The sequence below is a fragment of the Montipora foliosa genome, chromosome 11, assembly GCF_036669935.1.
Source record: "Montipora foliosa isolate CH-2021 chromosome 11, ASM3666993v2, whole genome shotgun sequence".
Classification (NCBI taxonomy): Eukaryota; Metazoa; Cnidaria; class Anthozoa; order Scleractinia; family Acroporidae; genus Montipora; species Montipora foliosa.
In genome coordinates this window covers 43,109,249-43,134,715 of record NC_090879.1, presented here as the reverse complement: position 1 = coordinate 43,134,715, position 25,467 = coordinate 43,109,249, and the positions used below count along the sequence as shown (strand labels likewise).

At 38.7% G+C, this 25,467-nt stretch overlaps 1 protein-coding gene and 1 non-coding gene across 2 annotated transcripts in view; both read right to left on the bottom strand.

The window, feature by feature from the left end:
* LOC137977678 (nesprin-1-like) overlaps window positions 1-25,467 on the bottom strand; it is a 182,666-nt gene extending 157,199 nt beyond the window's left edge. Inside the window, exons 1-25 of the mRNA XM_068824974.1 lie at window positions 25,274-25,467; window positions 24,794-24,855; window positions 22,460-22,549; window positions 21,830-21,907; window positions 21,650-21,742; window positions 20,911-20,996; window positions 20,370-20,450; window positions 19,800-19,915; window positions 19,200-19,309; window positions 17,688-17,807; window positions 16,550-16,645; window positions 15,907-15,975; window positions 14,596-14,660; window positions 13,746-13,788; window positions 12,913-12,963; window positions 11,999-12,073; window positions 9,557-9,645; window positions 8,958-9,268; window positions 8,172-8,299; window positions 4,846-4,974; window positions 3,613-3,675; window positions 2,178-2,339; window positions 1,635-1,739; window positions 902-997; window positions 252-377 (exon numbers count right to left, since the gene is read on the bottom strand). Coding sequence (XP_068681075.1) covers window positions 252-377; window positions 902-997; window positions 1,635-1,739; window positions 2,178-2,339; window positions 3,613-3,675; window positions 4,846-4,974; window positions 8,172-8,299; window positions 8,958-9,268; window positions 9,557-9,645; window positions 11,999-12,073; window positions 12,913-12,963; window positions 13,746-13,788; window positions 14,596-14,660; window positions 15,907-15,975; window positions 16,550-16,645; window positions 17,688-17,807; window positions 19,200-19,309; window positions 19,800-19,915; window positions 20,370-20,450; window positions 20,911-20,996; window positions 21,650-21,742; window positions 21,830-21,907; window positions 22,460-22,549; window positions 24,794-24,855; window positions 25,274-25,355 — 2,526 coding nt within the window. The 5' untranslated portion in view covers window positions 25,356-25,467. The remainder of the gene's footprint in view (window positions 1-251; window positions 378-901; window positions 998-1,634; window positions 1,740-2,177; window positions 2,340-3,612; window positions 3,676-4,845; window positions 4,975-8,171; window positions 8,300-8,957; window positions 9,269-9,556; window positions 9,646-11,998; window positions 12,074-12,912; window positions 12,964-13,745; window positions 13,789-14,595; window positions 14,661-15,906; window positions 15,976-16,549; window positions 16,646-17,687; window positions 17,808-19,199; window positions 19,310-19,799; window positions 19,916-20,369; window positions 20,451-20,910; window positions 20,997-21,649; window positions 21,743-21,829; window positions 21,908-22,459; window positions 22,550-24,793; window positions 24,856-25,273) is intronic.
* On the bottom strand, window positions 11,152-11,224 carry Trnaa-ggc (transfer RNA alanine (anticodon GGC)). The gene has a single exon. It is a non-coding gene; the product is annotated as a tRNA-Ala (tRNA).

Below are 25,467 nucleotides of genomic sequence, written 5' to 3'. Positions count from 1 at the left end.
ATAGTAGTACCCAGCAAAATAATTGAAAGTTAACCGTGTTCAACGGGGTTTTTAGACCTAAATACTATAGATCAGCGTGGCATAGCTTAGAAACGCTATTTCTTGTTGAACTAAAGCTGTAATTCTGCCTGTTTTCATTTTTTTTAAAGCGGTAAGCTTGTCAATATTAACATGAGATATTGCGTCGTGTAATTGTCACGAAATGTCCAATGTCTGTTTGAGGGATGGAAATTAGTGTTGACCAAACTCACCGTGAGGCTATTCAAGGCTTCTTCAGCGGCTTCACGCGAAGAAATGCTCTGTACATCATACTCGGCGTTTAATCGGTCAACCAACTGAATCATTTTCTTTTCCGTGGTGTTTGCGTCTTCAAAGTACTGTGAATTATGATGAATCAAACAAAAAGTGGCTCATTAGATGTGGCAATCTTGAAAACGAAGTCCTTGGGAGACTCTGGTTTTTTTTTCTTTTTTTTTTGTTAAACCGAAGGAATAGTCACGTTAGTGTTTATCGCATATTCAAACTTGAGGCGGATATTGCAAACAGTTTATTTAGCGTCAGGAATAAGACTATCTCTCCACCGGTTACTGGTTACTTTTGTGATACACAAACATTTAAACAAAGGAAATCAAAGGAAAAGGTTTCATAATCAAAATCATGAATTATTAATTACCTAAATTGGTTACATTTGTTATTTGCGTAGCAGTGTTGACTCAACATTTCGCTCATATGGAAAAAATATAGGTTGTTATGGCAATTAATCCTGTTTTGCATCAATTCTGCCAAAGTCGCCGCTACAAGGACATCACTGATTTATGTGTATTTTTCTCCAACCTGGTTCCCAGGGCTTTTCTCCACCGAGAGTAGAAGCCCTGGGAACGAGGTTGTCTTTTTCTCCTACCTGTGTATATATTTCCACATTTCTGACGTGATGTTGGAAGGCAATGAGAAGCTGACCAAGCCACCACCATTGACTGCGCATGGCACTAAGATAAGCCTATAGGAATCAAATAAGGTCATACGTTAAAGAGATTTACTGATCGGTGATGATTTGGACACATTAAGGCCGTTTAAACGGTTTCAAAATTTGCTTCAACACTTTGTTGAACCAAATGTTCGTTGCGTTTGAACAGGTCGTCCAACATTGCTGAAAGCGTATAAAAATGTTGATAGCTTGTTGGAAGCGTGTTGAATCAAGTTTAAATCGATTTAAACTTTCATTCAACATCGGGGTAAAATGAGCGCACCGTCAACCTCAGGTTTGTCAGTTGAACTGCTGTTACGAATTATCGACGTTAAATATGGTTACTTTACTTTACTTTTAAATCCGGTAATTAGCCAATATCAAAAAAACCATAATCCTCTTTGCTTTTCCCTCCAAAATTTTGAATAAGCATTGTTTTCGATTTCTCTTGGGACATCTTCATGTCCCAGGAGAAATTGGGACACTTCATATTCCCAACCAAGAGCATTTGAAAACAATGGTTTATGCAAAATTCGGGGAAGGGGGGACAAGCAAAGTGTATTATGGGGAATGGGAAAATTGCGAATAGACCGAATCGACTAGCTCAGCTCAATGTTGTACCCAACATTGAGTTAACCGATTTGGTCCTTCGCCAACGTCTTTTGTTTACCTCAATGGGGCCTGGGGCCGGGTGTCCCGCATGTATAATGTTGTCTCCTTTTGTCAGCAACATCGTGTAGTGATGCTCTCTTTCTCGTATGTCGAAGTCCAAGTTCTAAAGGAAAAAGACAAAACTGTCACCAATAACTACAACAAATTCCCTAAAAAAGTTTGTTTGTTATAGTGCAATGGCTTCTAGAGCTGTCCATAAGATGCTCGACATCTTTGGGGGACTGATCGCACTTTTCCAACTTGATTCACCTTCACCAATAGGCCATTTCCGAGTTCATGTCTGCCTCCTTCTCAAAGCGAGTCTGAGCGCGAAGTTTTTGTTATGAAAATTAGAACTAATTACCATCACAAAAACTTCGCACTTAGACTCGCTTTGAAGAGGAGGCAGACATGAATTCGGAAATGGCCTATTTGGGGCAACTTTTTTCTATGATCACCTTCTTTTACACTGCATTGCAGGTCAACGTTCGCTGCGTACCACTTCTGCCCAGTACTTTCTCCTTAATAACCCCTCTTACCCAACTGAAAAAAAACACTCCACCTCTCCGTGTGCTTGAAGTTCTTGTATGTTCAGGTCGTGGCTGGACCAGTCACGTGACACCTCCGGCTCTTCCCGTTGGTTCATCCATATCAGCTCTTTCGTAGCTTCGCTCATAAACGTCACCAGATTCTTCAAGTGGTTAATGCGATTCACTGAACTCTTCTACAAGATACACAATAGAGAATTCATAAACGAGCTATCGTTTAATGAACGCTTAATTTTTTTCCAATAGATTCGAAAAAACCTTTTGACTGGCTGAGAATGGAGCGCAAGATTCTCATGCCAATCACGAAATGAAGTTACCGGTATTCACACTCACGCCGTCACATTTAGGAGGCGGAGAGGGTCGGCGGTTGGGATTTTGGTTGCATGCGATTGCCACTCCGTCCACTGGCTGAATAGGACACTTTCAAAAAATACCATTATTTTGCATATCTATGGTTTTTAATTTCTCGTGGGATCATTGTAAGTCTCAAGAGGAACTGGAAACAATGCTTATGCAAAATTTTGGAGGGCAAACAAAGAGGTTTATGGTATTTTTGAAGGTGGCCCATCTGTCCTAGGAAGTTGCCTCCTACCAGATGAGATTTCTATCCACGTTGTGTTGAATTTAAGATTCAACACTTAAGGAAACTGTAACCTTTACAAGACTTGAAACTACACTACTGTTTTACGTAACCTCAATGTGTTATGGTACCATATGGAATACCAACTATCACTTGGCAAGATGCAATCATTTAAGAGACGCAAAAGTGTACGATAGCAACGGAAGAGTCATCTAAATATAAAACCTATGTTGTCTTTAAACGAGCTTTGTCTGTGAATCGCTAGCCTTCGTAGCGAGCGTTTCCGTGGTGTTTCACAGAAGTAAAAGACCAAGGTGCGGCCTTCCGATGATTTGACCGGGCAAAAAATGGGGCGAGAGCAAAAAATAAAGAGAGGGGCGAGAGGGAGAGGAACCCCCTTTCCCCCTCCCCCTCCCCCTCGTCCCTCTCTTCGTTTTTTGCTCGGTCAAAACATCGAAAAGAACCCAACGGAAACGCTTGCTACGCAGGCCAGTGAATCCCATTTTTTTGTTGCCAGAAAGTGACAAGCACGCTTACGCTAAGATAAGACTCTTAAAAATTATCTGGAGCGGACTTAGAGCTGCCTTCACAACTGTAAAATTGAAATGAAGTGAAACATTGTTGACACATAATCTTGAAATTAATGCAACTGATTCGAGCCAATTATTATCAGATTATTGAAGTGGGTTGCCTGTGGACCATCTTGATGGCTCAAGTGTAGATGCAAAATGAACAAAGCATTGCATCTAAAAACAAAAACTCGACGTAAGACCGACTACTTTTAAGCTCTTCAGACAAGAACAGCAACTAGGATTAAAGACAAAATGGCGTGATGACACAAGAAAGATGAAACAAAAACTTCTACGCACCACAAGAGCGGCATATTCTTCGTGGACTTCTATGATCTTTTCCTTCAAAGCTTTGTCTTTCGCCTGTAAAAGAGACATTCAAAGAGTCAGATCTTTTCACTTACGCCTCTTTACTAGTTTTGAAATCACGTACGAACGGGGATTTGACTGTTTCCCAACCGTTTTAGATTTTGCCGACAGCAAGAAAATTGGACATCGTAGACCATCCCGATGGGTTGAGGTGGTCTCCGAATTAACTGTTCTATTTTTCATGATACGTGTCACATCTCAATGGTGGTAGGATGCATACAGTCTGAGCGTCGGCGTAAGTTTCAGCTCGATACCAATCCTCGAAATTGCCCTGTCTACCGCCTCGTCAGACCAAAAACTGCGACAGGGTTCTTTTCCTGTATCTCGACAATATCTGGGATGGTCGTGAAACAAGGAAATACCTCATTGTCTGAACTTTCCCAACACATGAATGGACAAGTGTAGATATGTATGACAAATGTATCTACTGTGGTCCGTGGTCTCCTTGGTATTCTTTATTTGTTTTTTCACGCAACACGCCCTCCAATCCGTTGAGTGACACCCCAAATTGAGACCGAAAAGAGACTATGTTCTCCATCTATAAGGAAACGTTACTCTTGCATGCTCTTTTTCCTTAAATAGACGGGATGATGACTCAGGAGCTGTCAGGAAGAATCCGAGTAATCCAAAAACCTAAGTTAGTGTGACAGTTTTCCTGCTATTCTGCTAGGCGTACTTAAAGGAAAACAGGATCAATGACTCAGAGATGTCACGATAACGAAACACCGGCAGCAGACGGATCACATAAAGGGGCCCCTTGCTTAATCCAAACGCTGACTCTTTCGTGTATTTTTGTTTCGACTCTGAGATGATTTACAATGTTGTTAGGGCCTGACAAGATTTTTTGTTGTTGCTGGTATTACTTTCTCCAGTTTTTGTTGCTTTAACGATGCTATGTCATACATGTATTCAAGTCTTTCTTTCCGTGGGATAATTTAAAAGCTCGGTGAAATACGTCCAATCTCGAAAAAGATGCGACAAAATGTTCAACATTTGCCCTTTCCTTTTTAAGTCGTTTTTCGTTCTAAGGCTGTTAAAGATAAAAAGACTAAGCAACCACTGGAAAAACAAATTGATATCCAGTGACTGAACACTAATATGACCGAACTCTTCAAATGATGATTTCCTCCTGTAAATGCAACAATGGTTGAAATAAAAATCTACCTCCATCTTCTTGATTTGATTGAGTTCGTCTTGGAAGGCTAGCACTGCATCGTGTTGTACATGGTGATTTTGCTGATGTTTCTGTGCGGATGGTAAGTCCAACCCATATTCTTGCTTATCGATGGCCTCCTAAAAACACAGAAAACAATGAACAAAGTATATACTTGAACAAGAAACAACAGCTTTTTCGAGACGCAGTACTTTGTATAGCTTAAACGGGCTGTGTCAGGGTATTTGCATCGTTCCACGTGAAATCTAAACTGATTTAAACTCGAGAATTAACTGAGCCTCGGTTTACATCTATAACATTCTTGTCTGCCCAAGGGGAAGAGATCAATGAATTTTCGGAGGACGAGCTGTACATAAGTTCTTAACCACTTTGCACATTTCGTTCATTTTTCAACAAACAATTTAAAAAGAAATACAGCATAAAAGCAGAACTAAAATATTAACATGAAATTATTCAACTGCAGCTACACTAAAATCCACTCTGTTAAAGTAGCATGGCCTCAAGCAGTATACAATTCAGTGAACTGGTCCATACGATTTGTCTTAGGTTTTAGAAGCAACAGAGTGGAGAGTGACGATCTTGTAATATTGTCAAAGGCTAGAGTGGCATTGCGTACGCTTATAATTTATTCAATTAAATAAACAGATTAATAAATTACATTCTCTACTAATTAGGGAACAATCTGAAGAAGATAGCGTATTTGGGAATTACTCCGAACAATGAGATTTTCACATACCACAGGCCCAATTTCGTCATTCTTGACTTTCTTAGACAAAAAAGGTCCCCTTATAGGTTCCGGAGAACAAACTCGTACAAATCCCTATGTTATTACCAAAGCTTTGAAATCACGCACCACTTCCAAATATTGCAAAATGGCGACTGAAAAAAACTTTCCAAATTTCTATCAATGTTCATCCATAATCAATTTATTTCATTTTGTCTATATTTATCTCACCAATATTCTTCAAAAAATATCATGATATATGAGCAAAATAAACACTGCTAAACTGACAAAAGCCTCCATAAGAGTGTTCTCGCAGTGTTCCTAAATTTTGGTCAATCTCTAGGTTCTTATAAGGAAAGGAGAGAAGTTAACGGTCCTAAAGCATAACCAATTGTACCGTAATGAATCCAAGCGCAGCATCATTCTGGCATCTTAGAAGGAAAACCTATCCCGCCAAACAAAACATTACTTTTCTTCTTCAAAATCTTTCTTGGGCTAAACTTACCGCAGTATTCCGAACAATTTTCATCACAATACCACGAAGTCTATTATTAAGCGCGAGTCGGGACACGAGATGACCTGCCATATAAATTATCTTAAGATAACAAGATGAAGTTACTCCGCGATTCACAACTCTAGTAGCTTGAGGTTATTGAAAGAACATTATGGCAAAACGCCATGTCGAGGACCAAGCTGGTGTTGTTGGCTGATAAAATGTGTCCCCATGAACTACACTGAATTTTGATCTTTGCCAACTGAATGTCAAAAATATCCGCTTTCTTTGAAAGGGTTTAATCCTTAAAAATCGACGTTATGCAACCGAATTTAGTTCCATTGACTCGAAAATTGCACTTTAGAGCTAAACGACACATTGCGAGCAATGGGAATTGTTATCCTTGCAATTTTGGATACCGAAGGAAAGAGCTACACTGCCACGAAGGACCACAGAAAAATATCGGTATCGCCTTCGAAACATGCAGGACATCACAAAGACTCGTCGAGTTTACTCGCCGAGCAAGTTAATTTTGAGATCGCACGGTCTCAAACGTTTCTTCAACTTCGCCAACAATATGCTTAAGTAACGAGTCTAGCATTCTTAGCGATTAAAACTCGAGAGCATATAAATCGGTTTGCAAAACATGTAATGAATTTTCCGACCCCTTAACGACCATTTCTGGAATTATGTCATATAATACCTCTTTCTTGCAAGAAGATGATTGTAAATTCCAAACAAACATGCTAGATCCACTGTGGAAATCATCATAATTTTCCAAAGACATTGCGTTGAGCAAAACAACAATTTTAAGAAAATCTCTAGCATGAGCAATTATTTATGCATGTCATCTCTTTGCCAGATAGTTCAGACTGAATGTTGATACCACAAATTTTCAATTATCCTCAAAAACCGCACACCTGTCGGATCACGGATTGTAAACACTTTCCAAACTAAAACCGCATAATAATGCAGTAAATAATATTTACTGAACATTATTAATTAACAACAGAAAGGAAAATTCGTGGCTTTCAAGAAGACTTTTTCAAAAAAATCGTCCGATCCACAGAACTACGGAAACGTCTCTAAAGAAGCTCTTTTGCACTATCATGGTCTCTCCGGAGAGTGCTAAAATAATTAAGCAACGCCAATTTAAACTATATTTATGCTTTGACACTACTAATTGACTTCGTCCGTAACGGAAGATAACGCTTGCCTTTTCAAAACCTTTTCAGTTTTTTTCAAATTTCAAACATTCGTCCAGTAAACAATCCGCTACATGTTGTGAGGTCATCAAGACTCAGTGACGGTCATGCAGTTTTAGCCGGAAAATATACCAGCTATAGTGATATAGCTTCTTAAAAGGAAGGTAGTAGTTTCAGAGAAGAGTTATTTTGGTTTTCGGAGAAAATGCAACAAGACTGAGAACGACAGTGACATGGCACAAAACCGACTTTCAACGAAAAAAGGGCTTGGAAACAAACGAATTTTCATTGAAGATTCTGTTGCCAGCTACAATAGGAGGAAAAAAGGTTTCCGTAGAATTTCATGTATCTTATTTTTGCGAACAACAATGTAATTGCCAAAGTTCGGCTGAAAAGCCTGGACTAGGTAAAGTCGAGTAGAACGATCTCCAACAAAATCCGATATCGGGCAAACTAAATTCTTAGGCGAATACACTTCCAAACGCAATTGAACAGAAATTCACATGATTGGATGAGTTACTCATCTTTATTATATCTCCCAGATAGTACGCGAAATATGATTGGTCAATTTAGCGGGCCGAATTCTGCAGTACGGCCCGCGAAATGTGAAATTTTGATCAACCATTCTCTAGCAAGTTTGTTATGTCGTTTAAGCCAAGAATATTTAGTAGTTTTTCGGTTTTGACAAAGCAATCTTTGCGGCAGTTGAACCTTCCCCATGAATTCAACTAGTTTCCTTTCTCGCGTGCCTAATTAACTCAGAGAAATTACGGATTCTCCTTCCCCCCCCCCCCCCCTCCCGGTTGATTTAAGCGCTCTATAAATCAACAGGAGACGAAGGCCCATAATTTTACAGTACGGACCGAGAAAGCGAGGTTAGTAAGAGGTATGTACCCGTGTTTCTCTTATCCATTTCAGCATAGCATCCAACCGTTTGGAATCGTCACCAATCTCCGCACTGAACTTCAGTTCGTTGTGGCCAGAGTTCGGGGATCCATTAGGAATACCGCTATCACTCATATCTGCAGGCAGAAGCAACAAAATTGTTAGAACCAATTTTGGGCGGTTGGACAGAAGACCGTCTTTGGACAGTTGCAAATAAATTTATACACGAACGTTCGTTGGGCAACAAAAAGAACACTGTGGTTACGAACATTGACATGAAATGCATTTCTTCCCATCTTGACATTTTGCATGTTACAACGTGCATCTTTAGAACTCAATTTCAACGAGACTTCAGTACTAACGGTTGGGTTGGATCGAGCACGAAATGGAGGGCAATGCGGGGGAATCTTTTCATATGCAAATTATCTCCGTCGCCTTAGCCTCTATTTCATGCTAGGTCCAGTCTACCTGCCTGGCCTGTTAGTCATGACGTCTTTTTTTACCTTTTAAACCTTGCCATCGGTCAATCAAAAATTATCTGCAAAATAACTAAGGGAATTTCTGTTGGCACGAAACTTGAAGCCTGCTTTGTGAAAAACTATCCTCTTTAGCTGAGTTTGTGTTTTACTTGTCAGGTACATGAATGATTGATGTAATTTATTAGTTTTCACTTTCGAATTCACTCGTAAATAAAAATAATGGACAAGTTGGATAATGTTAAGCCTTTTCAGAGAAAGATATGCAACCATGCTATCGTTTGTTACCCGGCGCAACATTTACAAGTTATTCTCTCACCGTCATTTAAGCCGTCAGCCGACATGATACGGGCGACAGTTGTTCTTGTTTCTGTGGGGGTCCCCCCTGAGGAACGGTACGTCCTTTTCGTAATGGTAATAACTTTCCGTCGTGTTTTCACTCCCTCCCCCTCGAGGTCATCAGCAGTTGGTGTGGTTTCTTCTGTTGATACAACTGTCTTTTCCACAGGTAGTTCCAGTTTCATTTTCTTGCCGTCCGTTGTGCTGAATGTTTGATAAGTCAGCACTTTGGTCGAGCGCGATTCCAGACGATCTTTCATCTCACACCAACGTCTTTCAATGGATTGAACCCTGAAAAAATGGACATATTCGTCGTTTCGTCTTTGGCATGAAGACTAGGGGACTGAATGTTCAGAAAATACAGCAAACCTTTTCGTGGCCATCGCCTCTCAGTCAACAATGACAACCGTTTTGCCCGCGTCAAATCATATCTCGGGTGCGCGGCATAACTTAAAAACAGCTCTTTACTCGGTTGGTAAGATTTGATTAGCTCAAGTAAGACGAAGCGGGCAACACGACGCGAGAGTCGTAAGGCGATTGGAGGAAAGCCGCTTAAATGATTCCAAACAATTGACTTACTTGATTCTTAGTTCTTCTGCTCTGGAGTACCGGCCAGCTATCAGGATGTCCACACCAGAAATCATGTGTTTGATGCTGGACTCAAACATCTGCAAGAGAAACAATTGAAATTGGTTCAGAGAATTGTCACTCATGCCCCTTATGCATAGCCTTTCTGTTTATAGGAAGTACTGTCAGCTTAATAGGGACCTTAAGATCTAGGACGGCAACCTGAGCGAGAACGCCACCATTAATGAGCAAAACAATGGCTCTGCACGAGCGCTTTAAATTTTGTACATTTCTTTCCCATTCTCTGCCAATCTGCAAAGTAAAATGACCAATTCTCAAGAAAGACGGGGGCTCACAAGGGCAAATCTTTGATTTTCTATAGTTTCAACACTGTTCCTCCCAATTCAGTTCGTGAATACTTTGGATAGTTTGTGAAAGGTGAACAAACTGCAATAATCACGAAACACTTTAAGAAACATTAACTAGCAATATTAAATGACGTTTTCGTGGCCGTCGCCGTCTTAGATCTTACTGGGTCCCTAATATTGTAGCGCAGACGCAAATATTCCTGGCATCCTAATGAAAAGAGTAACAGATGTCGGAATTTTTTGTTCGGTGAGTTATTGCTGTGATTAAATTTAGGCCAACATTTTTTGATATAGCAAATCCAAATTTGAGAAAGTTTGAAATATCAATCCATTTCAATTTTCATGAAGACTATGTTCATGAAATTGAGAAACTGAATGGCTACAAGTTGACTTCATAGTACAATTGATGGTTTGTATCTGACGTAAAGGCGGTCATGTTGTTGTGCAGAACAATGCAGTAAAATGTCTTTCGGGAATTCTTCTCTATTATTATGCAAAACTTGTGTGGCCATTTTCTATTGTTAAATAACATGGCCGTCTCATCACGTGGATGCAAACCAATAATGGGTACACCATTACATCGCTATCGCAGAGGTTGTGGGTTCAAATATCGTTCAAACCTCAAATTATCAGGGTTTCCTTTCGAAACTGCCATTATCTAAAAATGTATAACCCTGCATCCCTGTAAGGGGATCTTTACTGACGTCATTGTTTACGTTGCTCACAGAAGGCAACATGCTATTTACAAACTGATTTTAAAAGGTAAAAGAACTTGTTAAACTTCAAATCTCCAATTTTAAGCCTTTCAGTCGGCTTTGGTAACGAGCAACTTGTTGAAGGAAATGTATATCTCAAGTGCGGGTTGTAGAGGAGAGATGGAAGTGATTCTCGCAAGTAACTGGACAATTTAAATTAAGAAATTGTGACTTTAGAGTGGTTTTCAATTAAGTGTCGAAAGTAATTAGCGAATTGCTTAGGTTTTGCATTACTTCACTCAGTGATTGGTTCAAAGTTCTCGCGCCACTTTTTCAACCAATCAGAAGTGAAACCAAAACCAATCGTGGCTGGCGCGTGCACATTTTCCCGCGCTTTTTGTCGGCTACGTGTAATTACTTCGAGTTTTGATTGGTTTACTGGATTGTCTCCGTCCTTTTTGATTGGCCAAAGTAATTAGTTTATCTTTGGTTTAACGACACTCGATTGAAACTCGATCTATAGACACCTGAGAAATTCATAGGACGACTTCAACGGGATTCGAACCCACGACCTCTGCAATGCCGGTGCAATGCTCTACCAACTGAACTATGAAGCCTCTCAGTTGGCAGCAGGTCTGTTGGGTTCATTTGTCCCCGTGAAAGGACTATAACAGGCACTACAAATATACATTTCTTTTATTCATCATTCCTTTCATAGGAACAAACGAGCCCAGCAAATTGACCTGCTCTGATCTAAGTGGCTTCACAGCTCAGTTGGCAGAGCATTGCACCGGCATCGCACCGCATCATGGGTTCGAATCCAGTTGAAGCTGCCAAAGCAGGTGTCTACAACGTGACAATTGCGTAAATTGTCCATTTGAGTGCGAGGATCACTTCTATATTTCTTCTTTTATCTTTCGAGCGAGTTATTAGCCAACAAAAACTGATAAATTCTTGAGTGGCAACGGCGATAAGGATTCCATGCAGCATTGCTCAGAGATGACCTGGAATATCGCGTTCAAATTTTCAGAGACAGCTCATTGTGCCATGCACTTTCAATTTTCAGTACTTTATTCTTGCCTGACTAATTAGAAAAAAGTAGCCTTTTGCTAATGAGGAAAAATTGTAGACATAGATTCCCTTATTTTCTATTTTCGCAAGCCACCGTGAACTGGGTAGAACGTAAATGCCTTGTTTTCTTTTGTTTCCTTTTTTCCCTTCAGAGTACGGCCGAAGGAACGAGACAATGTCCCTTTACATTTTCGCCATGTCTTTACTAACTTCACACTGAGAAAGCGGAGCAACTTTATACGACGACAAATACTGGCGCAACGAAGCAATACTGGTCCCAAACTTAACCATGCGATAAGAGCAGTGAACATTTTACTTACCACAAGCGACTTTTCAATTTGATAGAAATGCTTTCTTTTTGTCTCTTGGTCTATCGTCTCACCAACTACATCTTCCTGTTAATGTATAAAAGCAAAATTAATGGTAATGGTAATGGTAATGAATTTATATAGCGCACTTTCTATTAACATATTCAAATGCGCTTTACAAGCAAGTGATCTATGGGTGAGATCGGACATCAGCATATATAGGCGCCGCCGGTAGCCGCTATCAGTCCATTAGCGATCTCACCCAGCACATGAATGAATGAAATGAGGCCTGATCAAAACACCGGGAGCTCCGGGAGTGTGTGCGTTCTTTTACGTCCCACAGGATTATGAACATTGAAGGGTTGTGAGACGGGGCCTACGGTTTATAGTCCTTACCCGAGAAGACTTGAAGGTCTTAACCATTTGCGGATGAAATTACAAAGGCAGCACTTTCTCCTCAGTTTTTTTAAGACCCTGACTCTTAACAAGAACCCTATCTATGAAAGGACCTTTGCCGTGGCCACCCAACACATCAGTCATTTCATTCCAGACACCAAAGTGTCAACATCATCAAAAACCCGAAAGAGCGCGATGTCCACTCTAATAGAAACTTAAATACAAACACCGTATTTCTCAAAGTTCGGGAAGAAATGATAAGTACATGCGAATGCAAATTTTATCACCCAGATGTCTAGCCCGAGGGTTGGTTCGTCCAGATGAAAGATTTAAATTCGCTTTTGAAGCAAACACTAAAGCAGAGCTCTTTCTCCCGCAAAAAATGAACCAATCAAACTCGATGCAAGGACTGGTAGACGGTGTTGGGCGCGGGTAAACGCGTGCGAGCGAGGCGTCCGTGCGTCCGATTGGCTGAGAACTGAGCGAGAGGCTCAGTTTTTGACCAATAACGAGAGCAATAAATTACTCACGCATTTGATCCTCTCCTCGATGTCATCCAATGAAGCATCAACCAGTGTTGCCTAGTTACGAAATAAAAAGGTAAAAAGTATAAAGACCGTGTTGAGTCTGTTGGCCTATGACGTTGTGTTGGCGAGCAGGGGGGAGGGGGGAGGGGAGAAAAAAAAAACAAAAGAAGAGTTCTTTTCAAATGCTGACTTGCAAAGCAAATTGCCAAACAAGGTTCAAAATTTGCAGAGTGAACATTTGAAGCAACCAAGTTGAGAATGGGCCATGCACGAAAAACAAAAGGATGTACCGCATTACACATCCAATAAAAAAATACTTTTTAACAAGAGGAGCGATCCCACAGGCGACTCGATAAATTCTACAGTCGGAAGAGCCTGGACAATGTCCATTGGAGAACCACGATCGAACCGACTAAAGCACGATTTGGGTCAATTCAAGTTTAAGAACCATGACAAAAAGAGCAGTTCAAAGGCGTTAAAAACAAATGGCGCTCGTGTATCTAGTAACCTTCCGCAGTTCTCAACCACGGGTCAGTTTTAATGAAAGTTGAAACAAATTAACTCGGTTCTTGCCCGAGCAGATCACACAAGAAAACGGAAATAGACACCGCAGGTTCAAAATCTTTGAAATATGCCCAATGGTCTTTGTCTTTTCGAATCCTTCAATGAGGTTTGGGTCTTGAAATAAGTTATACTGGTGAGAAATTGTTTTAGTTCTTAATCAAACAGGTGTGCCTACTTTTTAACGCACAGTATTTTCATTCATGCCAAGTTATTGGAGGGCACAACTCGGCTATGTTTTTTAGCCTAATGCACTAACGACTGATAGAACCAACCTCTTTTTGAATCTTCTCCGCCACTTGAAACATCTGTTCAAGCCTAATGAGAAAATCACAAGTTAAAAGCGGTTAATGGGGAGCCAAGGCGGCAACCGGAAGTGAACTTTCCACATGTAAGGACAGTAGTGTCTCCCAGAGTTTTAAACTAATCGTCTGTAATAAAGAAAAGATACCAAGAAATATAAAAATAATCACTTCCGGATGCAGTCGCTTAAGCTCCTTGTTATCATCATCATTATTATTGCATTGTGACATGGTAAAGTTAATCCTGAGTGATGTCCTGGTACACCAGAAAAACTACTCTCTGTCAATTCAAAATAAAGACATCAAACTGACAGCACTTTCCTGAATACGCCAGCTGTTCCCAAAAGAACTGAAAAGGTCAGTTATTTAATCAGTTCGTTATAGTATCGTTATCGTTATCAGAGGGGTCGCTATAAGTGATCAGAAATCACGGTTTCTTCAATATTTTATTACCGACACTTGAAATATCAAATATAAGTAGAATCCCATTCTGACAAACAGAAAACGCTCAACGCTATATCCGATACAAAATCAAACTACTCTTAAAATTATAAACAGAGTTTATGTACAGATTCTATTCACCATTGTATTTCATGTTTTCATATATAACACGCGCGGATACTGTATAAGTTGCATCATACTTTCCTTTCCCTTTCCGGGATTGTAATATTCATTCTTTTTTTACGACTTCGTCCGCAATCTATAATGTATGTTTATGATGAAACGACTTAGTGCTGAAATGCAATTCTTGTTATCGTTCGAAGACTATTATCAGACAGCGACAAATTGCAAGGGGAACATAAGAAATAACTAAAATCTTTACCTTGTAAGTTCAATTCTCAGAGATTTGTTGTAATTATCCTGCATTTCAACCAGATTTGTCCATAGCTGCAATAGGGATATGAGAACTACAGTATGAGCACACGAATATTTGTAACTGTTGTCTCTGACGAATTGAAAACTTAAAAACGATAATCACGAAAAATTAATTTATCAAATACAGTATATCTGTGGTATTGGAATGTCGAGGGGGTTTGAATATGGCACTGCTCGTAAGATCCACCGAAGCCACTGTTTGGGCTCTGCTATCTCCTCTTTTTGTTTTTCAGTAGTTCAGTAGCTCTCGCAAGCAGGTTACTATTTGTTAATGGGGCAAATTCTACTGTTGTCAAGTGCAAGTTTAAATTTCTCTTCCTTCTTATTTTGTTTTCGATTTCGTTGTCAAATTCAAAACATTGTGCCTTAAGAGCCAGTTGCTAGATAACCGTTCTTAACTTGAAGCATTCTTGTTCCCAGACCCCATCGTTTTCTCTCAGCCGGCGGGGCCTTCGCACGAGAAAAGGAAGGGTTCTGGACTCTCCAGACACGGGATTTTTACAGTCCCAGATTATGGGACTTCCGGAGTTGAAGTCAGTTCATATATGAATCGTCAATAGTACTAAGCATGGCGGCGCTCAGAAGCATTACACTCGGAGAGTCTCCATGTGAAGCTTTACTTGGCCTCAACTTAGAGAATGTGTCCCTTCGTGTCGAACAGAAAGAAGCAATAAGTAATATCGTAGTTTTAAACAAAAACACTCCGATCATTTTGCCGACCGGCAGCGCCATATCAGCCACTTTTACTTCCGGTTCAAGCTTTTATTGTTCGCTAACTAACCAATCAAAAAAATTTAAATTTTTTATGTCTTCACAGCCCTTCGTCTTCTCGTCCGAAGGTCCCGCCGGCTAATATAAACGGTGGAATCTGAGAACGAGAAAAAAAGTTGAAGTAGGCCTTTCATGTCATTTCTGAAGCCTCAAAAGCCTCAAAGTCATGCAATACATCCTACATTCATTCCGGACGTGGAAATATAGGCTTAGCAAATAATCTGCACCTACAAGTACTGTGTTTGTTTGTCTAGCTTAAAGGTAGAGCACTACATTGGTCTTTCTAAGCCGGGGTAGGCTATACTGAGCACTTACGGAACTTTCTTTAGCATTTCATATTTTGTTCAGACTTTGGAATCAATATTTTATTTTATTACCCAACTCTATCAGTTAGTGAACTGAAAACGCACGAAACGAGTACAAATATTCCGCGATGTTGTACATTTAGCTATCTGCACTGCGGCGAAAGGTGCCGAAAATTTCTTACCACTTCAATTTCCCTTGGACTGCATTCATACGGAAACTCCAGCCAGGTTGCCATGGGACCATAAAGTGCCTGATAAAAATACGTATAAGAGCATGAAAAGTTAGACACAAACAAATTCTACAAAGCATTTATGCCACAAAGATCACAACGTGCCTACACCGGGTGGGATGGGATGTATCAGTTGAAGTTGGGGCTAAACGGTTTTAAATACCATAGCAACCTTTTGTAGAACTTAAGCCAGTTTTGAGGTAAGTTCACACGACAAAGTTGTCAAACAGAACGGATAAAAAGAGGAATGGCTGAGACAGCCCTTGCAGAGAAACAGTAAGCTTTTATCCCTTCTGCAACGAAACCATGAGCAGCTTTGGTCTCGTAATGGCTCGACGTTTCCATGCAACAGAGACAACGTCCGACTTTTTAATCCGTTCCGCTCCATTTTTGCTCTGTCCTGTTTAAGCGTTCAAACTGCTTCGAATAAGAACGCACCAATCTTCTACATATTCCCATCATTTTTTAATCGACCGGACAACAAAACAACATGGAATGTTGCGTATGCTTGGGCATCTCCTAACTAGTTCTCTGTAAAAATTTGATCCTGATGTGAAAAATTCTAAATTTCAGTGATAAGAAGTTACATTCTTACCTGGAGTTCGCGGAAAACCATCTTGAGAGAATGTCGCGAGGCCTCAGTGTCTGGAAATTCACCAATCCGGTACCGATTGTATTCGGCTATTAGCTCCTATAAATATTACCAGAAAATCAATTTATTTTTTTCAAACGAAACCTGAAGAAGAGAGCTACAGTCGATGACCCGATCCTTTCCTTATTAGAACCTCGAAAAGATTCGATCGAAAATAAATTCCCAGGCCCGGGATTCCCTGATACATTTAAAGCAATTTTATCCTTGGTATCTTGAATTCCCGCTAAATGGAATCAACTTTGATTTTTTCTTACGGCAATTTTTTTGGATCGCTTTCTTTTTTTGGAACACGTAAAAATGACACATTTAAGTCTGAAAAGCAAAAATTTCTTACAAAGTAGCCGCGTATTTCTTATGATCTTTCTTGGATACAAAAAATGACTTATGTAAGTTCCATTTTGGAAAGCAACATTCTGAATTATAACTTAACACTATTTAGCTTCATTTCACGATAAATCTTCTATGCTTATCAAGGAACTTTATTTAAGTGTCTAGTCGTTCTAGCGCTGGAGCGCTAATTGGGGACACTGTAAACTGAAATTAACGCAAATTTGGGACACTGTAAAGTGAACTTAACAATCAAGTCAGATGTTGGTTTTTGAGGAGAGGGGAAACCGGAGTACCCGGAGAAAACCTCTCGGTGCAGAGTAGAGAACCAACAAACTCAACCCACATATGACGCCGAGTCCTGGAATCGAACCCGAGCCACATCGGCCGAAACAATTGTAAACATTGCTTTACACAAGCGACGCAAGTTGAGGTATAAACATCGTTGTCTATAGAGGCTGCGATTTTTTGAAGCATCCGACCCGTGTAGGTTCAAATCCTGCCTAGGAGGATTCTGATTCTTCAGTTGCCTTTAGCCCTTCACCAAGCAGCTCGCCTATAGTTATGTTTGATCATGATTGTGTTTGAACATGTTCATATGGAAAATCCGCTGTATGTATGAATAATACAACTTATGTTGCGACTTGCTTTCTACACACCATCCCACAAGCTGGACGTTTTTAGCAACACCTAGGGTAAGATTCTTTACTGTATTTTTTATTTGTAATTTTAGTGAAGAAAGCTGTGGGTTTACCTTGATTCCCTGAACAGTTTTTGGGAACCTCTGCTTCTCAAGCTTCTGCATGACTCCTTTGACGTTAACTACAAGCGCCTTTGCTAGATTGCAATATTCTTCAAACTTGAATAACTTTTCCTACAGAGGAAAGCAGTTAGTTGTAAGGAAAAAGCAACACATGCAAGAGGCAATTTGAAATACCGTACTAGACAAAATTAATCCTGCATGCCAGAAAGTTACAACGAACGATCTGTATTTGACTGTTGTACCAGAACCATTAAACATCTGGCCCTAGTTTCAAATTACACTCATCAAGTCAGATGGGCAGTGATGGGGCAGTATGTACTCACTGAATGTATGAGAGCAGTACAAGTAATTTCAAATTGTACTGTGAGAAAGTCCCAATTAAGTTGCTATGGTAACTGCGAGTGCAAGACTAAAAGCAGCTAAATTTAAATTTGAAAGCCAATGTTCAGAATTCTCCAATAGCCCTTATTGCAGTTATCAGCAGTTTTTCTGCATAAACGAAGCTAAGATCTATTTTGAGAACTTTCAAAACGTTCCTCTTACTTACACTGTATAATTCTGAATAATAATGGAGATCATGGTGTAGCAAAATTGGAGAAATGAAAAAAATTCCAGTAAAAGGAAAAGACTGAAAAACTAAAGGTCTCCTGCCATTCATCATCCACTGTCAACAACATTATCTGAAAAATTATCCCACCAAGAAGACGTCTTTCCAGGACTTCTCCAGTATTTTCTTGTGTTTCCGTGCCTAACTTTTTGATTCACATCAACCGACAAATTAACTGCCATTTGAAGGAGGGTGTGCAGCTTTAAGGCACAATCTGCCTCCTCATGTTGATAAAGTAATTCGATAGCATGGTAGCCTGGGCAGAAATTGCATTGATAGCAATTGATAGCAGCAAAAACAACTACATGTACAACACACTTTTGTGGAGGTCCAGAAATTGGACCAGGTCTGGAACAGATTGATGGTACGGTCAGAAGGTCCCATGTGAACAAAAGGCCAATCAGTTACAATTTTTGAATCAGAACCAACTGGAACTGGCACCATGTCAACATAGCCTAAGAATCTCAACTGCCAAATGCAAACCAGTCAGCTATTTACACATTGCAGCCAAGAAGTTCAACCAGGGACTACCAGGGTCAAATTCAAGGAGTGGGCCACACTGCCCACCTGTATCAGGGGTTTCAATAACTTGTGAAATAGCCGTCCACGATAGCCCATTGAAGGCGGCTGTTTGACAAGTTTATGATAGCATTTTTAGTGAAAATCAAGGAAAACTAGCCGGCGGTGTGAGGCAAAGAAGGCGGCGGTATACCGCCGGTAACCGGCTTCTATTGAAACCCCTGTTGTATCCAAGGAAATTTAACAAGTGTCATTTCATTACGATCTTAATGTTCAAAGGCTCATACAAGTACTCTAAGTTTCCTCTTGAGTCAATATAGTACTGCAAGAATGGAAAATATAAATTTTCAATGACACCAGTAACCCATGTCACTTACATTGTCTTGAAGTGTCTCTTGCACTGTAGGCTCTTTTGGAAACATCTCATAAAGTGAGGAAACATAGGTCATGATGGACTTTTCATCTGGATGATCTGTGTTCGCTAAATCTGCAAATGAAAGAAAAATCTTAAACTAGCGCACTCGTTTCACTAGTGCCTCAGAATTAATAATTGAGTCACAAGAGACTCAACAAAGTTGCAACACTACAGGTGCAGGCCCCTGGAGAATGAAAATCTGGAGAATTTTTCAATCCAGACTCCCCTACCCTCAGAAATCTACAGAAAATACATTTTTTAAAGTGGTCCAAAAAATTAATTTCAAAGGTTTGTCACACTTTAAATGAGTGAATGTTCAAGTACATTGATGTACAGCAGTAATCATAAAAATAATTAATAATTGAAGTTATGATATACAAGCCCCATTCATTGATTCTGATATAAAATGTTGAATTTGACTTGATTTGCTTTAATTGTTCATTTCAGTTTACAGTGTCCCCAATTAGTGCTTCAGCACTAGAATGACTAGACACTTAAAGAAAGTTCCTTAAATAAAGTTCCTTTCCTTTTATAACAGCATTATTCTCATTACTTATTTTACCTTCAACATCCAACAGTCTGGGAACACCAAGTTCTTTCTCAGCAACATGAAATGAGTATTCCAGATTGCGATCTGGGCTTGATTTGCTCAACTTGGAAAAGTCCACAAGATCAGGTCTGAAATACACAACAATATAAAAAAATAATAATTAATGTTAATTTGGGGTAGAAAATTTGCAAAAGATGTGCAGTATTACTAATGAGTTATTTTTCTAACACTATTATGAGCAATCTTGCTTTATGGAGTTACATGCATGACTTTGCATTAAGTAATGTTTTGGATTTGAACACCACCTCTGTACTCATTGTCTTGGCAAAAATTGCCACTATTAACAGACAAGTGGGAAAAAGGAGTTTCTTGTTTCCTTAATTACTTGCAAAAATGTACATGTACTTGTAGTAGTGAACTGCCTTCATTTTTGCCTAGGAGTCTCAGAAATGTGTAATTTCACCACTTCTTGACAGTATAAATAATTGATTGGTTATGCAACCACCCTCTTAATAGAATGCTTCATTTACCTGTACATAATTTAATGAAATTACATGTCATTTTTGTTTATGAGTAGCAGACCTGTATCTGTGAATGATTGCATTAAATGCCAAGCCATCTTTCCAAGAATTTGTGAAATTCTCCACATCAACTGATGGATAACTAACATAAAGCAAAAGAGATAGTCAAAACATGCTTACTAATTATCATCTAAAAAAATCATTGTCTGACATCAATGCTGACCATTGACCATCAAAAACATTCCTTATCTCCAGTTAAACTGTACAATATTATGTACATCTGGATGTACTTTAAACTAGACAATTTCCTATTTGACTTGATAGCACGGTTAATATTGACCTTAACAGCAGCCCATCTACAACCAAATGTACTTATATGCCCATAGGTTTAATTCCCATTCACTCCTAGATTTTCTTAGCCCTCTTGTCAAATGCCTAGTTGCTCTAAGGGTGATGGAAATCTCTAAACATCTTAAAATATCACAACAACAACCTTCCCTTTTCTTTGCCATGATCGTACCACGATAACGAAAACGGTTCTGTGGTACAACTTTAATAAAATGTTCATTAATTAGTGTTTATGATACTGTAATGTCACATACCCCTTGGTTACTTTTTGTGCCCACAAAAGAAGTGCATCTTTTGCTGTCATCTGCCCCTGTTTGCCAACAACTTCTACCTCCGAAATCTGTGCAGCAAGATAAAAGAAAAGAAACACTGTCAATGAAAAAGTTCAGCAGAAGTGACATTCAAAGTTTTGACATCATACACACGAGTCTGATCTGCCTATGAGGTATCCCATAATTAAATACCTCTGAGTCAATTTTGCTGGTTCCTAATATATAATCAACTACTTAAATGATGAAACAATAGACAAGTGCTGCATCACTTTTGAAAAACAGAAGGCTACATTGCTGAATACTTATTGGTGGAAAGGTGAGCATTTTCATTCTTTGATAGTTGAAGCAGTTTTAGCAGCACCACAGTGAAAGTACAGGGACAAAAGTTACAAAATGGTGGCAATTGTGTTGAGGACGCAAAACAAACAAGCAACTTCCTACAATCGGTGACAAAATTGTTGACACTTCGCCCTTTTCAAAGCTCTATTCCCAATTGCCTCCCTCCCTTCCCGCAAACAATGTGTCGTAATTCCTGTGATCTTTGGCTACAGACAGGTAACATTGAATGGGGGAGTGTGGGGTCTGTTCGAAAACTTATAGCATGGTACAAATTGATAGTCTTATTATTTTATGCCTAAAAAATGCAGCTGTACATTCACCTCATTTTGACACTGATTCAAGCTTTCTAGAATTTGTAATGTACATCGAAAAGCATTCTTACCTGATAATGCAAGATGATTGTCCATATTAACCCAAGAGTAAGTTTTGGGTTGCCATCTACAATGTCTTCACTTCTAATGTTGACAAGTTTGACCTAAAATTGGACATATATCACAGGATTAAGTTAATAGTTACAGGGTCCATGAGAGCTTGTACAACCTAATTAATTTTTGTCATGTACCTGTTGAGACTGTAGATATTCCAATGCAGTCTGGACATTCTGGAGTCTGTGAAATCGCAACTGTCCTCTTTCCCTTTTCTGAAAGATAGTGATTAAAGGAGTAACATAACACAACACATTGTTTTCTATTTGATGCATATAAACTGTGACCTGTAATTTGAGTGAGATCTAAGGTGTTTTATCACAAACCTAGAAAAAGGCCCTGCACATCTCTTCAAATAAAGTACTCAATTATTTCCTGTGGGAGGATGGTGGGGAAATGAAATCCTTATTATTTTATTTATTTATTTATTTTTTTCCAAGATTGTAGGTTACAAATCCATGTACTGATCCACTCCCAATATCAATAGTAAGACCTACAGATTTCTAAGTACAAAATCCTTTTTCTTTACTTCAGTAACTGCAATAAATCTCTTTGACCTTGCTTAAAATATAAATAAGAAACCAGTAACTATGAGAGATTTGTGTATACAGTACATGACTAGGCATCATGGTTGAGAAAGAGAATGATGGGAGAAGATCAAGGAAGAAAAATATTTACTCTTGATTTCTAAGAAAAGCAGACAGTAACACAAATTCTAAAAACAAGAAAAAATTCAAATGCTTTATCAACAGTGCTATTACACTTACCAAGTTTGTTTTGCAAAGGAGTTCCAAGAGAAGGAGAAGATTATTCCCATCTCTAAGCTCTTCATAAAGGTCTAAAATTCGCACATTTACCTTTGAAGAAAAAAGTCTTCATTCAGTAGACTGTACCTTCCTAAACACAGCATACCATAAAGTCATAAGTCGTAGAGCCAACTTTTCTCTATACAACAGAAACTCAGGCATCAAATTCTAACACTAAAGATAAGCATAAACAAATTTCTAAAATGATCCACTTTATGATGGCCAAAATTTAAGGAATTAAAGAAAGGGAATTATTCTTTATTTTGAATGACTGATGACATGTCATTAATAAATGACCAGTTGACTCAAGCTTAAATATAATTATGAGTGGCTGAAATTCCAAAGAACAGAAAACTACTCAACTAAAGTTTAGTGTTAACAAAAGCAAAAAAAATTGAATGGTCTAATGTAAAAGTTCATTTAATTTATTTCCTTAGTCATAAAACCATGTTTTAAATAATTCTGGAATTATTATGCATTTAAATCTAAAGAGAATTAGCGTTTTAAAACCATTTTTATCACGTAACGCATAAATCACAGTAAAGAGGTTTTTATTCACAAATTTGTATAATACAACTGTGTCAAAGAGGTGTTACAAAGTGCCTTTGCCTTTCAGTACATCTTCCAACTTGGCTGTTGTATGGACACTTGGAGCATTTTCAAGAAAAATGTCATTCTTCAAAAAGCTATTTAACGAGAGGATGCACAGTGATCATTTTCCACTTTTATCCAACAAGGACACACATTAAATATCAAGAAATCAGGAGTTCCATTTTCCTAAAACAGAAAGAGCTAACATCTTGACCTCCACTTTTCATATTTTTTGCCAAGTTAATGGACTGCATCTTTCATCAATCCTCAAAGCAGATTAATTTTATAGATATAAAGGTTAATTTTAATCCTACATGTACAAAATAATAAATGTCTCTGGTCTGATAACACTGAAAATAATACCATTTCGAGAAAATCAAAACAGATGTTTACAAGTTGTTCATTTTGTTATATTTTTATGTATATCTGATGAAGTCAAAGGCATCAGGCTGGAAATTACTTGGTATTAAATGAACAGGCAGCAAACCATCAATTCCTGTTTTGTGGGACATATCCTTGTTCTAGAAGCATGGAAGTATTGGGGCTACAATCTATCAACTTTCTCAGAATGTAAGAACCTCTCAAGAGAGAATTCTGGACAGTAATATGTGAGCCCTCTGTTAACAGTTAATTAATTTAAACATTATTAAGGCCCAAAGGGGCCCCCATTGACAAATAAAATTGTCTCGTGTTAGACAGAGTAAAATCTATGAGTGCACGGCCAATGGGAGTAAAACGGTTAAAATACACCATAGTAACGTACATGTATTACATTTTAGTATAAATACACAGGTGACTATACAAAATCGCGAGCTATCATTGGCTCGCTACCTTGGATTATCAGCCGATAATCACCTCGACGTACAAAATGGCTGCCAGTAGTCGTTTTGCCACTGTTTAAGTGAAGATGATTTCCCGTTGAAATGTTATTTTTTTTCTCTTTTTTGAAATAATCACCTGTGTATTTATACTAAAACAATTATTCGCCTCAGGCTCAGTGATTATCAGTGAATATTCACCTCGACTTCGTCTCGGTGAATATATATTCACCGATAATCACTTCGCCTTCGGCGAATAATTGTTAAATACAACCCAACATGAAAAATATATGCTCTCGGAACAAAAACTGTATCCAGTGAAAAGGAGTGTTATTTTGAGAGTACGGTATTCTATAAAAATCCTAATGTTATTTTGACGAACCATGTGATGTACACTTCAAATAGTTTCTTTGACCTTGCTATCAATAGCAAGATAAATAATTTTCAAAAAAATGTGGCCCAGCCACAAAACTTCAGCCTTTCAGAACTATTTAAATATACCTTGCACAGCTGTAAATTGGCCCAAACTTGTTATCATCTTGTTAATGATTTTAATGAAGGAATGAAGACTTTGGACCACAGGTTAGTTTCATAAGTATTCCTCCTCATGCTTTGTTACTTTTAGGATCTTTTTGAAGAACAATGTACACAAGCTTTAACTAATAAATGAATATTTACCAAAACAATTAAAATGCTTGGAGTGATTTAATGTTTTTAATGAATTCAGAGTTTTACAAAAACCGTCGGCATTGACAAGAGAAATGTTACAGCTGCGAATATGTAAATAACTTACAATAATTACAGTAACGTCAACAGCAGAAATATTTGGGCGTTTAACTTTCACAAGTTAAAACTCCAAAGGGCCGAATGAAATTGACTAACTTACTTTTTGGAGATGACTGTTTATCCACTTTGTAAACGTTTTCTTTTGCACAGCATCTCTGTGATCTGGAAAATGAATAACAAAGACGAAAACACAAATACATTCAGGACTCTCCCTCAATTAGTAGCGAAAAACACGCAATAATGTTTTCTCCGAATTTGGGCTGTTACGTTTTTGTCCGTGACGAATAACCAAAATAATGTTAGTTCACAAATTAAAGACAACAATCACGAGACCCAATAGTGTTTTTCTTATCCCTAACAAACCTTTGCTCACTCCCTTGGAATTCGCAAAGGTTTCATCAAGGATCTGATATCTACGTTCAGAAAACTTTAAACAATAATTTGGTTCTGACAAATTAGTTGCCATTAAAGTATTAACTCTATCTTATGTTAATTCACCGACAGGGCTAACAGTTCATTGCATTAAATATTCACATACCTATGTTCAAAGAAACTTGTAGAGGCTATAAATGTACATTACCTGGTTCACTCCGCCTTAATTCAATCATGAGCTCGTGAACGTCCGCGTCCTCGCCGAACTCTCCAAAGTTAATTTCCGCCATTTTGGTGTTCTCGAATCAATGATCAAATTGCATTCGATGGCTCACGAGACAAAATTGACTTGAGACTCTGGACTAACTCTTCTTCAAGGCCATTAATAAAAATCGATTGGTG